The 15,977-nt window shown below is 40.8% G+C and overlaps 1 protein-coding gene across 9 annotated transcripts in view; it reads left to right on the plus strand.

Moving 5' to 3' along the window:
- The window catches only part of LOC121733806 (liprin-alpha-1), a 112,668-nt gene that overhangs the window by 86,543 nt on the left and 10,148 nt on the right, over positions 1–15,977 (plus strand). For 5 of the 9 annotated variants that reach the window (XM_042124167.1, XM_042124169.1, XM_042124172.1 and 2 more), the window contains exons 2-15: positions 4,364–4,465; positions 5,218–5,382; positions 5,687–5,761; positions 6,009–6,107; positions 7,621–7,686; positions 9,996–10,163; positions 10,778–10,897; positions 11,783–11,908; positions 12,401–12,570; positions 13,567–13,723; positions 14,060–14,176; positions 14,315–14,398; positions 14,639–14,791; positions 15,287–15,385. In XM_042124167.1, coding sequence (XP_041980101.1) covers positions 4,364–4,465; positions 5,218–5,382; positions 5,687–5,761; positions 6,009–6,107; positions 7,621–7,686; positions 9,996–10,163; positions 10,778–10,897; positions 11,783–11,908; positions 12,401–12,570; positions 13,567–13,723; positions 14,060–14,176; positions 14,315–14,398; positions 14,639–14,791; positions 15,287–15,385 — 1,701 coding nt within the window. The remainder of the gene's footprint in view (positions 1–4,363; positions 4,466–5,217; positions 5,383–5,686; positions 5,762–6,008; positions 6,108–7,620; positions 7,687–9,995; positions 10,164–10,777; positions 10,898–11,782; positions 11,909–12,400; positions 12,571–13,566; positions 13,724–14,059; positions 14,177–14,314; positions 14,399–14,638; positions 14,792–15,286; positions 15,386–15,977) is intronic. The other 4 variants (XM_042124168.1, XM_042124174.1, XM_042124175.1 and 1 more) reach the window with 4 other exon arrangements.

A 15,977-nucleotide genomic window follows, 5' to 3' on the forward strand; every position in this document is an offset into this window, starting at 1 on the left:
AGTATGGAATGACGTGTCATGTCACATGTGACATCTATAATAGTGGTGTGAGGTTGTCCACAAGCGACAAGAAGTAAAACTTTATTACTCTCCATGTATCTATTTCAACACAATCGAATACCCTTGTATCAGCTGCCAATTTTACCAGCTATCAAAGCAGAATGAACCACAGTAAACACTTTTTCTAAATAGCGTGACTTATAGTTCAGATCCCACCGACAGCCCCATAAACAATAAGGTTTTTGCAGAAAATATTTTTTGTATAATTTATATTGTTTGGTTTAGTCATTTTACTAAGAGAAGACACTGACAGCGAGGTTTAACCCTTCACTCACCTGATACGCAATTATGTGGCTCCGCCGCCGCTGAGCCAGAGTAATGGACCTCATTAATCGCACTCGAGCCCTCGAGCGCTCGAGCTCCTCGAGATTAGGGCCAAGGGTAGTGGAGCCACGGCGAGGGTTAATTGTCTGTGGTCTGGTTTCAGCGACAACTTTGGTGGAGTAAAGAGTTATCAACAGGTTTTGATTGGTTGCCGATGCCGTATACTAATTTTTTAGGGGTTTAGCGGTGTTTCCATTGGTTATCAAGACGTTCAAAAACAAAAAAAAATTCGCCCATTCTTTAATTGGGACAATCACCAGATTGGGGCTGCGTTTCCACCAGAGATGGAAACGCAGCCTAAGGAATGAGCGGAACTACTTTTATCACAAAATATGAGTCTTATTTTTGGAGGTTCCAAAGCGGTGCATACCTCTTATTGACTGAGAGATCTGTCCCAACATATTATAAGATGTCCACTACGGATATGCACCATATTATTTGGGTCGAGGGCCTTCGTGTTTATTCTTGTCGCAAGCTTTTCGCTAGAAGGCGTGTGCTGAGCTCTTACAATTTTAAATTCTGTTTTGATTCCGACATACCGACTCATGAGCGTCACGCGTTTAAAAATATGCCCCTTTCTTGAGAATGTCTTAAAATAAGTTTCTGGGGCAATAAATATGCAACAGCACCTCAGGCTGCAACTTCACCGGCCAATTTACCTCAAAGAGCACTAATGGTGCCCGAGCCGGAGTCAAGGCAAGGCCGGAGCCTTCAGTTATCTAGCCCACGGTGTTTACCGCTCAAAATACTGAACATATTGACTCGGAAAATGTTTGCTTTTCATGCGGACATACGAGCTTTTATTCTTTTGTCTGTGTTTCTTTTGCTCGTTTTCTCCGAGATAACATCGCCCGTGTCTAACGGATGTTGTCGCTATTGTACGCTTCCGGCTACCTCTGATTTGAGATACAACTGGAAGTGAACCTAATTCTTTGAAATATCTTTTGTGTAATGATTAAGACTGCGTTTTGCTATGGTGTGTACATTTCGCCAAACCAATCATGCAATAGAATTCGAAATAATTATGGCGATTCCTATTTTCCATGTTTCTGAGCAGACTCAGTTTCACAATCTTTAACATCAGAATCCCGCAATGATTCGGTAGTACCAGTCCAAAATGTCTGGTGTCCGGTGAAGGGTACCGGACGTCTGCTAAATCAATTTAAATAATTTATTTTTCAACATGAGCTTCTAATAACTAGCAATATTCAATACCGCATATAATACAATGCAGTAGTATTATATTGTATAGTATTTCAGCTGTCAAGTGATATTTAAGTTAATTTGTGTGAGAAACCCCTGAGGTATTTCGCGTATGTCGCCTCAAGCCTCCAGCCTCCGGCCTCAAGGCCGTCACGACTCACGTCGTTCCACTTGGCTCCGGCTAAATTTGGCCTGTTATGTAACACTACCGACGAATTCTAATCTAGTAGCCTGGATTCCAATATCTTGTATTGAACATAATATAGAGCCAGAACAGCTGGGTTCTTAAATGAGTTATAAACTTTTAGGGTCCACGTTAGGCACAGACGATGTCCTTAATAATCTTCAATAATATAGATTATAGACATTTAACTGATAGAGTGAATTGAGAACCTAGGAATAAACTAAGAATAATTTGTATTCTCCACTGGCACCCTACTTTTTTTTAATGAAATAAGGGGCAAATGAGCAAACGGGTCACCTGATGGAAAGCAACTTCCGTCGCCCATGGACACTCGCAGCATCAGAAGAACTGCAGGTGCGTTGCGGGCCTTTTAAGAGGGAATAAGGTAATAGGGAATAAATGGGAAGGGAAGGGAATTGGGCCTCCGGTAAACTCACTCACTCGGCGAAACACAGCGCAAGCCCTGTTTCACGCCGGTTTTCTCTGAGAACGTGGTATTTCTCCGGTCGAGCCGGTCCATTCGTGCCGAAGCATGGCTCTCCCACGTAAAATTAAAAAACGTAATAACGAGTAGTTACCCTTCTGGCTTCTTCTTTGGATCTTGGGTGGCGGAAAGTAAGCATTAGTTCTTATTATTTTACTAAAATATCGTCTTTGTAAAAAATTTAAACACAAAGTGAACTACCAACTATAAAAAAAAATAACAAGAAAAATAGTTGGTAGTTATAATCATTCGGGGCCCGATAAACAGCAGGGCCGTAATGCCGTCAATGTGGCGGGGGCTACGAGGGCCCACCCCGGGGGCCTGGAGACCGCGCGCGGGGCCCCCACAACCACGAATCATATTACATTGGAAAATATTATATTACACAACAGATTTGCTTTTTCCACTCGCTCGTAATAACGCTCCACCTGGGGAGTTCATTGTTTATTGTTTAGTTGTAGTCTCACTGCAATGTGGTAGACTGGGAATATCTTAACTGTAAAATTAGTGTATACTTTTAGTACTTATATTGTATTTTTCAAGTGATGTTGCAGAATAGAGAAATTAGTGGTACCGTATAATATGATGTATGCTGAAATAAGATTTTAATATCTTTTGCGCGTGATTGCACTATAAATTATAATTAACAGTCTACAGCCTTATAGTGCAAATGCCGATTCGCCAATTAAATTCATCTATACCTAGTGACCGATTTCAACTAGTAAACTTGAACACTATTTTAATTTATGCATTACCAGAAAAAAGTTACTCATATGGGTATATTTGTCTAATATCACTCTACTGCAGTTCATTGTCATAACTAACTTTTGTTTGGCCAATAAATTCTAAAGCAAGTATTGTATTTTTTGTCCTGAACGTTTTACCTTCTGCAGTTTATTACTCTTGGGATGTTTTGACAATTTACTATACCAGAAAACTATGATCAATATTGTAAGGGATACTTATTTTATCAAAAGACATTCCTTTGGTAGAATGGCAGCTAATTAAACGGTTCTTTAAAGTGTCATGTCTACTTGTTATTCTAAAAAGGAATCGGTAAATTAGAGCAGCTCCTATTTTAAGCAGCAGTTGAGTAGACAGTAGACATAGAAATTATATTGTTTTATTAACCTTTGTAACTAACATAGTTTTATGGTTATGAAATTTACCAATGATTATAGCAGCACGTGTTAAGGACCAATCGAAATTAATTTCATGTTCGCAGTGGCGATTCAATGCAAATTCAACGCGAATGAACTATATGTTATCAATTGGTATAAGTTTATTAAAGTAAGTAAAAGCTGTAGCTCCCGGACGAGCTCTGAATTTTAAATTTGCACTTAGCAATAACGCTGTGATCATTTTATATACAAAAATATCTTATTGATGGTGAAAATTTAGTACTATAGACGATTTTATATTTTTATTTACTTATTAGTTATTACTTAGGGTGGGTTGCACCAGAGGCGTAGTCACAGACTACTTAGGGATACTGGCGTAGTTATAGTTAACTAACTAACTAATAAATAAGGTTATCGTCAAATATGGCGTCCATTAAGGACTTTTACTCGAGATTTGACAGTTCATTTGACATTTTGTTATGGTTGAAGTTTGTTCTAGTTAAAGTTAGTTGGTGCAACCCGCCCTTAGGGTTAAGATAAAACCTTCTTGCCAGTGAAATCTATATAATATTTTCTAGACTGCCAAGAATCTATTGAATAATCTATATAATAATATTATAATAATCGCGAAAGTTACAACGCTTGCATAGGACATAGGACAACTTCTCTTCATTAGCTATGTCCACACTGTGCACTTGCATCTTCAATTTTCGTTATCAACTTTCATATTGGCGCATTCAATAATTGAATGCGTCAAGGAACGCAACGCCAATATTGTCATTTTTGAAGTTTTGAATACGGTCAGAGGGCATGCGTCGCGGGCATGCCTCACGTTCGCTGTTGACTGCGTTATAACGCATGTCCCTGACGAACAGAAAAAGGCACAGTGTGAACAAAGCTATTGGCGTTCAGATTCGCCACCGTTTCTAATGATCGCTTGTGCGATATTTGCTCAGCCACAGGACTAATTCGAGCCTTTGTTCGCAGGAGTTCGCGACCCTCACGAAGGAGCTAAATGCTGCCCGCGAGCAGCTGCTGGAGCGAGAGGAGGAGATCTCCGAACTCAAGGCCGAGAGGAACAACACCAGGGTATGTACTTACTGCTGAGATTAATAAGAGACTCATCAGCTATGACTCAGTTGCAGTAGAATATCGCTTATCCTACTAGAGTATTATGTTTTATTCCACCAGAATGCTTCTCTCTGGTGTGGCCCATTAGTGATAGAAGTCTGTAATCAATTCGCTACATAGGATTTGGATACTTACTTCAAAGATCGTTGTTGCGAGTAATTATGCATCGAGTCGAAAATATTGCGCGACTTTATCTAAGCATCTTTGTTGAATAAAGAGAGATAAAGATACAATACAAATAACAGAGATAGGGACAAGAAATAAAATTATCAAAATATAGACGTGGGAGAGCCATGCTTCGGCTCGAATGGGCCAGCTCGACCGGAGAAATACCACGTTCTCATAGAAAACCGGCGCGAAACAGCGCTTGCGCTGTATTTCCCCGAGTGAGTGAGTTTACCGGAGGCCCAATCCCCTACCCCATTCCCTTCCCTACCCTCCCCTATTACCATATTCCCTCTTAAAAGGTCGGCAACGCACCTGCAGCTCTTCTGATGCTGCGAGTGTCCATGGGCGACGGAAGTTGCTTTCCATCAGGTGACCCGTTTGCTCGTTTGCCCCCTTATTTCATTAAAAAAAATTGACTTGATTTCTACCTCTACTTGGTACGCAGTACAACGTCCGGTCTTTTTATACAAATATCCGGCTAAGCTGGCTCGTTATCGGGTTACCTGACAACACTAATTGTAACTAATTCACCTGTATTCCAGCTGCTCCTGGAGCATCTAGAATGTCTGGTGTCGCGACACGAGCGCTCGCTGCGCATGACGGTGGTGAAGCGGCAGGCGGCCGCGCAGTCCGGCGTCTCCTCCGAGGTGGAGGTGCTCAAGGCGCTCAAGAGCCTGTTCGAGCACCACAAGGCGTTGGACGAGAAGGTACTGTTGTTTATTCTGCTTGGTAAGTGCGGTCGCGGACTACGTAGAATTTCAAGCAAAATCATTCTGGTCCTAGCGCTCAACGGTTGTGCTTTGGTATTATAGCTTACGCACATAAATCGAAGTTATCGACAATCTTAGTTTTTTTATGAAGATTAATTTTTTAAAGGACGGAGATAGTCAAGCAACAGAGCCCGCACTTACGGTCGATATGTCGCTTTTGCCCAACAAACATGATGATATATGTTTTTTCCCTTAAGATTCCTTAAAAAATGTGCTTACTTGTAAATATCAAATTTTTCAGGTGCGAGAAAGGCTGCGAGTTGCGCTGGAGAGAAACACCGCGCTGGAGGAGGAGCTAGCTCTCACCAAAGAGGAGGTAAATATCAAAGAATATCGTTCCTAAGTAGGAATACCACAGAGAATAGAACTTTTGATAATTTTTTCTCTAAGTCTAGTAGACAAACAATTAGCAATAGCCCAGACCGCCACAAACGGGTGCAACTTGATATATCGCCATCGCCTAGTTTATAAGCTGTATACTTGTTTCTTCCCGAATTATTTTAAGGTTCCCCATAATATTATATCTTACCAGCAATGACCATTAAATAATATTGTGTTTTCAGCTTCAGCAGTACAAGCAGTCTGACACGGACGGCGACAAGCCCAAAGAGAACGGCACCGTCTCCGGCTCACCGGACAACGGCGAGCAGCAGGCGCCCAAGGTCCGCACACACACACACACACGCACACAGATCACACAAACACGTGTTATACGGATACAACACACGCGCGCTCGGTACACAGATATACACACAGACGCAACGGCAATCGGCATACGAAGAAAGATGCATACTCGTATGTGCGTACACAGACATAGTACGTAATCTACACAATATGTACTATGTACTTGCGTACGTGCTTCACACAGTGAAATACGTATGCACTATGCACACGGACGGTGATGTGAACTTTACACACAGCTTAACATCATCAACACAAACAGAGAAAGATACAATATACATATTATTATACTATGTGACATAGTGTTTGTGTCATGTGTATGCGTGACATAGTCTATGTCACGCATACACATGACACAAACACAAAGACACAAAAAAAAGATTCATATTGACACGAAAACTTGCAAATAGAGAAAATAGCGGTCTAAATAAATAAGGTAAAATATGGATCGACGTGATATTGCAATGTTTCCATGATTTCGAATATATTTTGATATACTTTTTAGGTTTTAAACTTTAGATCTAATGGCATTAGAGTGCCTAACTGGAAGCTAAGTGCATGAAACTATTAGAAAACACTTCTTATTTTTAGGCTTTTCAAAACAAAAAAGCACATACAATTTTGTGATACCTACTCATATTGTACTCGTCCCAAATCAAACGAAAGATTAGCTAATTATTTTATACATTTTGACAATTAAGGAACTTTAGTGAGTAGTGACACACTTTTTGGCCACTCCAAATGTGGATATAATATTATAGGCCGCGCACAACTCTATGGTCGCTTGGAGAAAATTTAGAGAGCAGTCGGCGCTTGTGTCACTGTCCAATGGCGATTTACCAATAGCGAGCCCTCTCCCTCCCTCCCTCTCTCTCTCTCTCTCTCTCTCTCTCTCTCTCTCTGCAAATTCAATCAAACACTGTGCCCTCTTTTATTTTTACCAAGCGATCTTTATGTTGTTTGCTTAGGAAAATAAAGACACCGCAGATAAATGCAAGTTGTACTAAAATGGGTTTGTTTGATGTGCGGCGTGCCACATCGAAGCAACCTCTTTTAACAGCTAACTTTCTTAGTCCTGCTACACATGTAGCGATAAAACTGCACAGTTCAGTCTTAAATAAATTAAAAGGCGCTTTGTTTAAACGCTGATTGAGTCGTATATAATAATTATTATTTTTAACAAACAAGTATGCTAAAAGAAACAGAAGCACCTAAAATATTGCACACAACTCTGTTGACTGTCTAGAACTAAAATATAATGTTATCAAAAATGAATAATTTTAACCGCGATCAATAAACGGGCCTAGGCCGACCTAGGCTTTAAATTATTACGTTTGTCTAAATGGCTCGCTAGTTTAACTTAATGGCTTCGACACGTATACCATTATATGCCTGCGACAAAACTGTGCAGTTCCATCGTTGTAGCGGGCGTTAGACGTAAGGCATGAGGCAGTGTGTGAGCTTAATTGTTGTTTGTGTTGGTGTTGCGCGCAGGATGGTAGTACGGAGGGGTCGGACGGTGGGCGACTTGCCGAACTACAAAACACTATCGCCAAACAGGTCAGCAGACGCGTGTAGAGAGGGACAAACTGCCGCACTCAGAGACGAATATTATTTACTTAACTCGCAGACGTAGATCAAAATAAATACCGCATGTCCCTCCATTTGTATGATCACGAGCGTGCCACTTTTTTCCTACCTACTGTAATTACGTACTGATGATAAGAAACGTGCCCATTACCTGGGCCAACGTTTCTATTCGAATTTCTGCAGCCTAATACGGCATAATTGAGGCATTTTTTCAATCCGATTGACGTCCGATTCCGATAACGATGGAGCGCAGACTAAAGAACAGACTTTCGAAAGACGAGCATTGCTCGTCGTTTGGGACCGCGATATGGCACACGAAGTACATACACATGCGGTATCTATCTTGATCTATGTCTGTGACTTAACTGTAATTAAATGAAGATTTTGATATAAGCCCCTTTTCTATCTGTCAAACTTTTAATTTAATTACAGGTAAATAATATTCGTCTCTGAGTGCGGCAGTAAGAGTCTGTATATGATATGGGCTCAGATAGAGTGGTAATGTGGCAACGTGGAAATGTTGTAGTTACCTATTTAGGAAACAAACAAAAATTAAATTGTACCATAAATCATAATATGGATTTATATAAGTTATATCCTTATTGATGGTATATATTACATAGGTATTCAGCTCACTAAAATCTGACCGTTGATAAAATATCGAAAAAGCTACTTCTAACATTACAGTGTACAGATTTAATTTTGTATTAAAAAAAAAAATTATATATAAAAACGTTTGAAGAGCACTTTTATATACTCGTGGTTTGTTCCAAATATTTATTTGTGAGCTTCGCCATCGTTTCTATGTTGTACGTCAGCTAATCCTATATCATATGCAGGCCCCATGTGTCCTCTTCTTTAATTATTAAAGCGTTAATATATTCATTAATAATTAACGAATGATTATTTCATAATCATGTTCAAATTACCATTATACATACTTGTCATGATCAGATGTAGCTAGATCTTACTATCGGAGAAAATGATTCCTAGGCGAATAGCGGACCTACGTAGTTTCGTCGGGCTATGTCGAACCCAACAAGCAGATCACGTTTGAATTGAGGTAATCCGACAAAATGACGTAGATCCGCCATCTGTCAATTAATCAGTTATGTCTGTACTAAGACATAATTTCATGATATTCCCACTTATTGAAATTGAATAATTTCTTGTGAAATTTATGATTTCAAATGTAAAAAATATGACTAGGATTCACTCGTTTTATAAATATAAACCTGTTTCATTCGACATGGCCGTAATAATTTAATTTACTTATATTTATTGGCATGCTTATAGCTTATTATTTCGTAGATGCATGTTCGTATAAGATATTATAAGTATTTTAAAGAAAGAAATAAACCTTCATTATGCAGAAATATAAATCATATTTTATTACAAAAATATAATAATTAATTATTGTATTTTAATTCGTATTATATCAGTAGATAGCAAAACATACGTCATACTCATACAACAACCGCACATATAACTGACACAAACCATAGTTCAGACATCACATTACCCAATCCCTATTATAGATTCGTCTATAGAACCATACTTCATACCGTCAAAATATACTAACCATATTATTATGTAAATAGATATAAGTAACTTTTAAGGAATGTTCTTGCTGAATATTCTTATCTATGTAATTAAATAATATCATGTATATGCATGAACATACCGCACCGTACATGTAATAAAATGCAGCCATAACATCATTGCTATGTATGTATCATGTGTATAAACGAATAACATTTATTACTTAAAATAATAAGTCCCATACTATAATTTTGGAGCATTCTTTCTGAACTATAGAGAATTGGCATCTTTCAAAATTATAAACTCGATAAAAGTAAAAGATAACATTCATTCTCTAGGCCGAGTATTGCATATGCATTTATTTTGACCTAATCATTTATTGATACTGCAAGTCAATTTGTCAATCTTATTTCTGGATCGCGCAGTGACATGTAGAATTTTAATGAAAATGAATCTGTATCAAGGATGTGCAATATGAAACCTTGAGATGTTTTGGGGAGCGTTCAAGTAATACGAAATACTACAAGCTAGCGCTCTTACAGACGAACGGCACTTGCCGACGGCAGCTGTCAACTGTCGACGGCTGCCTTGTTGTGTCGTTCGTTTGTAAGAAGGCTTAGGGAGAGGGCCTAACTCTTCAAAAAAGGTCACGTAATACTTTGACACCCCCTTACACTTATATCGCTTACCATAATATGACGTCACAGTCAGCCATTACTCACATCTGTATAACACAGTCGGCGGAGCTGAGCTCGTGGCAGCGGCGAGTGGCGGAGCTCAACAACAAGGTCACCGACCTCGAGGACAAGCTGGCCAAGGGTGAGAAGGAGCTGGCCAAGAAGCAGGACGAGGTGGCCAAGCTGCAGCGGGACCTGCGAGAGAACGTCGCGCAGAAGGAGGACCAGGTACGGAACCAACTGTCTGAATCGAGCTATTGAAGTTTCTGGAGTCTATGCGATGTTTGTCTGGCCATCAAAATCTACCGTAGTCATTACTACGGTCATGTAGTAATGACTACGGCGTGTATAAGGGGGGAGTCCTGGGGTCCCCCCCCTCATTACTATCCATCGTACTTGTCCAATCGACAACCACTGACAACTGCTGCAGAACCCTTTATGGGCGAGTCCAACTCGCTCTTTCATACGTTAGGGAGACCCCCTTCCCTCCCCCCTTATCAAGTACTACGGTATAGTTTGGCCTAAATGAGAAAGTATAATATATCGATTACTAAGATCAAAGTAAGCATCATCTATGTTGTTTATCGATTTCAATATTCAAACTGATCTTTATGCTTTATCCGCAAGACATAACATGTCTTATGCAGTTTAAGACTACTTTAATATCACGTTGCTATAGCATCTTGTTTAGAATGTAGACATCGAAATCTCTATCCCAACAATGCAATGTCTCGACTCGCGTCTCGTTTATACACATACTAGCACTGTGATGTGAATAAAAATTAAATCGACAAGCAATTAATTAGCACATTTTGAGACTAATAATGTTACGCACTTTCCAGGAGGAGCGAATCACGACCCTTGAGAAGCGGTACCTGAACGCGCAGCGCGAGTCCACCTCGCTGCACGACCTCAACGAGAAGTTGGAACAGGAGCTCCAGCACAAGCAGGCCCAGCTCAAGGTGAGAACCCCGTGCCCGAGTCGCGTGACTACACGCAGGACCACGTGACCACACATAGCCACACGCGGTGAAATACGAAAAGAGAGACGCATCAGATCTCAATTCATAACCCACTGTCATAGTAAGAAGTGAAGTAAAAGCCGTTCCATATAATTATGTACACGAAATCATCGCCGTAAAGAACACGAGAATTATTATAATATCAAACGTAATAATAATAATAATAATGCAGTTTCCTGACTGATAATATGGTAACTACCCAGTTACTGTAAAGAAAAATAATAAGATAGTAAAATGTATGACTTTTCTTTAAAAAAACACATCCTCAAGTAAAAGGAAACTGCCCGCCTGCCTGAAAAAGTATAAAGTTTGCACTCATGCTGCAGGTCAAACACGCGTAGTTTCAAGTACAATATCTATTAGTTGCTGACCATGTGCGCGTAGTTTGGCACAAATGTTACTTACAACAAATTAAAAGTCTAAACTAAAATTACTTTTGACTAAACGCTAATTCTTTTTCTTCTTTATAATATTATCTTAAATTACTTTACAATCTTTCATTTTAATTCGCTTTTTGTATACTAATCTGTCATGCAAAACTAATCTCTGTGTTATAAGCGTATTGCAATGGCTCTCGGCAATGTAATTACGTAAGAGTTTAAGGAATTTTAACTCCCCCCCTCTCATGTTTTGCGTAATTTATGTGCGCTTCTTTTTGACACTGGGACCATACAATTTACGGAAAAGTATGAGAATTTTTGCCTCCTCCCCCCTCATGCCTCACGTAATTTATGTACGCTTCTCTTTGCTTAGAGACGTTGACTTGTTGAGTTTGTAACTAATTGCGCCAAGCTACACCAATAACTCTCACCGTCATACCCGCAGCTGCAAGAAGAGAAGATAGCCGCCATAGAAGAGAAGTTAGAGCTGTCGACGCAGAAGTTGGCGCAGATGTCCTCGCTGCCGGAGATGGAGGAGCAGCTCAAGGCGCGCATGGAGGCGCTCAGTCAGGTAATGTGCCTTATCACGATTGTCATACGGTCCATGTTCATTTGTCACGCGCTTTGTAGTGCTTGCAACGGCGGATTTAGGGCTCCCACACATAACTGCGAATTCACATCGCATCGAAACTGACATTACGATGCGATGCGAATTCGCAGTTTTGTGTGGGATACCTTAGAGAGAACTTCTGACTGATTCCCAGTCACACTCGCGTATAATTTGCTCTGACGTCATCAATGCACGTGTAAAAGTTGACCAGTCACAGTTGCATTGTACTCGTTCAAATCTTTTGTTGTGTATCGTATAATATTATGTTTCTTATAATTTAATTTCTCTCAATTCTCTGTTGCGAATAATTATGTGTCATTTGCTTTTGTCACTCGAAATCTAACCTAAAGAATAATTTGTTATTTGATAAATAAGAGGTTTTCTTGTTTTTGATGAGCGTATCTAAGAAGTCCCAAGTGACGAGTGCCCCCACTAACTGGCTTGTTGCGGCAGGCGCAGGAGCGGCACGGCTCGGCGGAGGACCGCATCCAGCGGCTGGAGGCGAGCGTGGAGGAGAAGAACGCCGAGCTGATGCGCCTCAACCAGCGCCTGCGCATGAACGAGGAGCACAACACGCGCCTCTCCGCCACCGTCGACAAGCTGCTCTCTGAGTCCAACGACAGGTGAGCGGGACTGGTGTGGGTGCGAGCGGGACGGGGCTAGTGTAGGATGTATAGGACACTTAACAGCATCCAATGACTTTAGCAAACGAATGCGCCGCAAAAAGTTAGACGAATGTATGAGACGAGATGCGCTAAGTATTAGCGGGACGTCATAAGGGCCGGGCCACATAAACACGATACGACGTCGTGTCGTACCACGATGCAGGGCTCGTTTAACGATTGGGAATTGATAATCTACGACGAACATCGTAAAAAACTACGTCGCGACATCATAACGTGCCACGACTCCCGTTATTCATGATTAAAAGAAATGGGTGGATCCAGTATCTTCTGAGTTTCTGTCTTTTCTTTATCCGTCTTCTTAACACGACGACCTCTGTGGCTCAGTTGGTGGGCTGTTGGTAGCTCAAGCCGAGGGTCGCGGGTTTGAATCCCGCCGACAGAACAAAAAGTTTTTCTAAGTTCCTGGATCCATGGATGTGTATTAAATATGTGAATCATATAATAAAAATCTTAAATATGTATAGTATAAAAGTATTAAATATATTTCCGTTGTCTGGTACCCGTAACACAAGTTACACAAGTCCTTTAGGTACTTAGCACGGGGCCAGACTGACGTGGTGTGAAGCGTCCATAGATATTATTATTAACAACAGCAGGAGCAGGACCGTTTAGTGCAATCCATTTCTCGAAATTAACTGCGATAATTCACCCTGCATTGTACGGCGTCGTGCAGCGTATCGTGGCGCCGCGAGTTACGATGTCGTGACGTAGTTTTTTACGATGCTCGTCGCAGATTCCAACGACGCGACGTTGTATCGTGTTTATGTGTCCCGGCCCTAAGTGTAAAAAAAAACAAATTTTATATACTAGCAATGATAACTATTCTTACTGTAAGTATTGTTATCTAGTTTAGTCTGTGTGTCTTTTCAGTCTTTCTGTCACCTCTTAACAGATTACAGGTTTAAATATAATCATAACTTTTATAATTTTCAGGCTACAAGTCCACCTGAAGGAGCGCATGCACTCGCTGGACGAGAAAAACGCGCTCACTCAGGAGTTGGAGAAGACGCGCAAGTACGCCGACGAACTCATAGCGGAAAAGTCAGATATACTCAAGGAGCTGGCGAAATGGCGCATGGAGACAGAACAGGTACTTGTTACTCGGGTGATAAGGGTCATAATTGTATGTCAATTGTCAGCCTTTTGTATGTTTACCATTAAAAAGCCTTATTTTTTTTAAGATCCAATTTGTCGATAAATTAATATGCATTAAAGGCTCGGACGTTGGTATCGGGACACACTGAATATTCTGTAACAGAAAAATCTTTTCATCAAATAATGTTCGATAACTGAGTAGACTTTATCTTCACCAATTTTGATCATGAAAAGCCTGCACATACCTGCAGCTTACATAGGAATTTGATACTAAAAAAGAGAAAGAAAGAGTAAACTGTCTGGTACTAATACTAACTTGCTCCTTCTACAGCTAAAACGCCAGATGCTGCAGGCGGAGATCGCGTTCAATATCCAACAGACGGATGCTTTAACTCGCTCGCTGTCGCCCGCCGCGCCGCAGCCGCCGCCCGCACTGTACCCGCACAAGGTGCGAACGCGCACGCACGTTACGTGCATGCAATTTATACGTACAATATGAAACTAATGTTAATTTTGTTTAATAATATATCGACGCGTCTGTTTTAAAGTCTTACAAAATATCAAGGTTGTTTGTTTTCTTTTTCAGTTGGACGGTTCGTGGGAGAAGCTACAACAGGCGCACGCGCTGGTGAGCGTGCAACAAGCATTCGACGTCACCAGCGACGCAGAGGTAACGCTCTATCTTACTTTCGCACACATTGAATGAAACCGTAGCCACATCCTTTTTACTCCTTATTGCTTTTAATTGACAATGTTAAACTGCTAATCTCTCTCCATTGCTCATCTCCAATCATTTGTTAATCTTTTCGAAAACAATCAGAACTTTTTTAACGTTAAACGAAAGTTGCATAGTTTTTCTCTTTCCACCTATAGTCCCCTATAATTCTCTCTATCTCTTTCTAACCGTCAGAACTCGGAGGGTTCCGGCGCGGAGGGTCACACGGACGCGGCTGCGCTGGCGCTGATGCTGCAGGAGCAGCTTGACGCCATCAACACGGAGATCCGCCTCATACAGGAGGAGAAGCAGAGCACAGAGGCCAGGGCTGAGGAGCTCGAGTCCAGGGTAAGCAGAGTAGGGACGAGCAAGCGAGGGGTTTTTGATATTCTAATTGCTACCAGGTGTCGCTATGTAGCCTTAGGGTAGTCGTGTCAAATAAGCATATTGTCGTGACATATAACATAGGAATAATAACAGCAAAAAAATCTCCTACGCGCCAGCTACCGATTAGATCAGTTAGAACTGACCGTGCGCGTGTGTGGGAATCGATTGCCATGACTCATGCCATTCCACTCCCACACACGGTCAGTTCTGACTGATCCAATCGGTAGCGTCATGCCGATTGGACGATACGAAAGATGGTGTATGGCCACCAAGGAAAAAACCCAATAATCAAAGACACAATGGAACTGCAATTTAAATAGGGAACCAGAGAAAAAAGACATGTATGAAAAGCGTTAACACAGCTCCTCGATGAGTCAAGGAGTATTTTTCGTCAATATAAAATATATTTCCTTATCTATTTAACGTCATTATGTCACTCTATTGACTATTCTCCAGGTGGGCAGCTACGAGCACATGAATGTCGTGTCGCGACGCGCCGAGTCACCGCCCCCCGCCGCCTCCCCCTCGCGCCCGCCCCACCACAAGTATCACACGGTAAGTGGATGCCGGATACATAGACTACTAAGCCGTCAACACATGGGTTATATTTATGAGATAAAAATGTTTAATCCACGCTTATTGCACAATAAAATTGCTCGTCTAGACAAGCCAGCCCGCCCTAGACGAGCAATTTTATTGTGCAATATCACTTATTACGTAATATTATTGACCGTCTAGGGTTGTTATTGAACATCATGCGCTTTCAATCCAATTGTCAAATAAACTTCAATAAAATTTAAGCGTGATATTGCACAATACAATTGATCGTCTAGGGGCCGGCTTAGGTAATCCGTGTGGATGTCAATGTCAGTCTTATTATTGCCACCATGAATGCACTATATTGATGAACATGATAACTATACCCCTCTCCACGTTCGTATATATTTATAGGCCGTACAAGACGATGACAGCAACATGCACATTTTTATTAATAAGACCTAATACGAGTTATTTGACACCCCTGCTGTCACAACTCACAAGATTCGATAAATTCCCTGCTTGTGGTAAAAATAAACTAGGCTATCCTAATATTTATTTACAGAAAAAAGACTAACATTGCCAAAAGCTGCTACTAACAAGAACATAC

Source organism: Aricia agestis, chromosome 14, assembly GCF_905147365.1.
Source record: "Aricia agestis chromosome 14, ilAriAges1.1, whole genome shotgun sequence".
Lineage (NCBI taxonomy): Eukaryota > Metazoa > Arthropoda > Insecta > Lepidoptera > Lycaenidae > Aricia > Aricia agestis.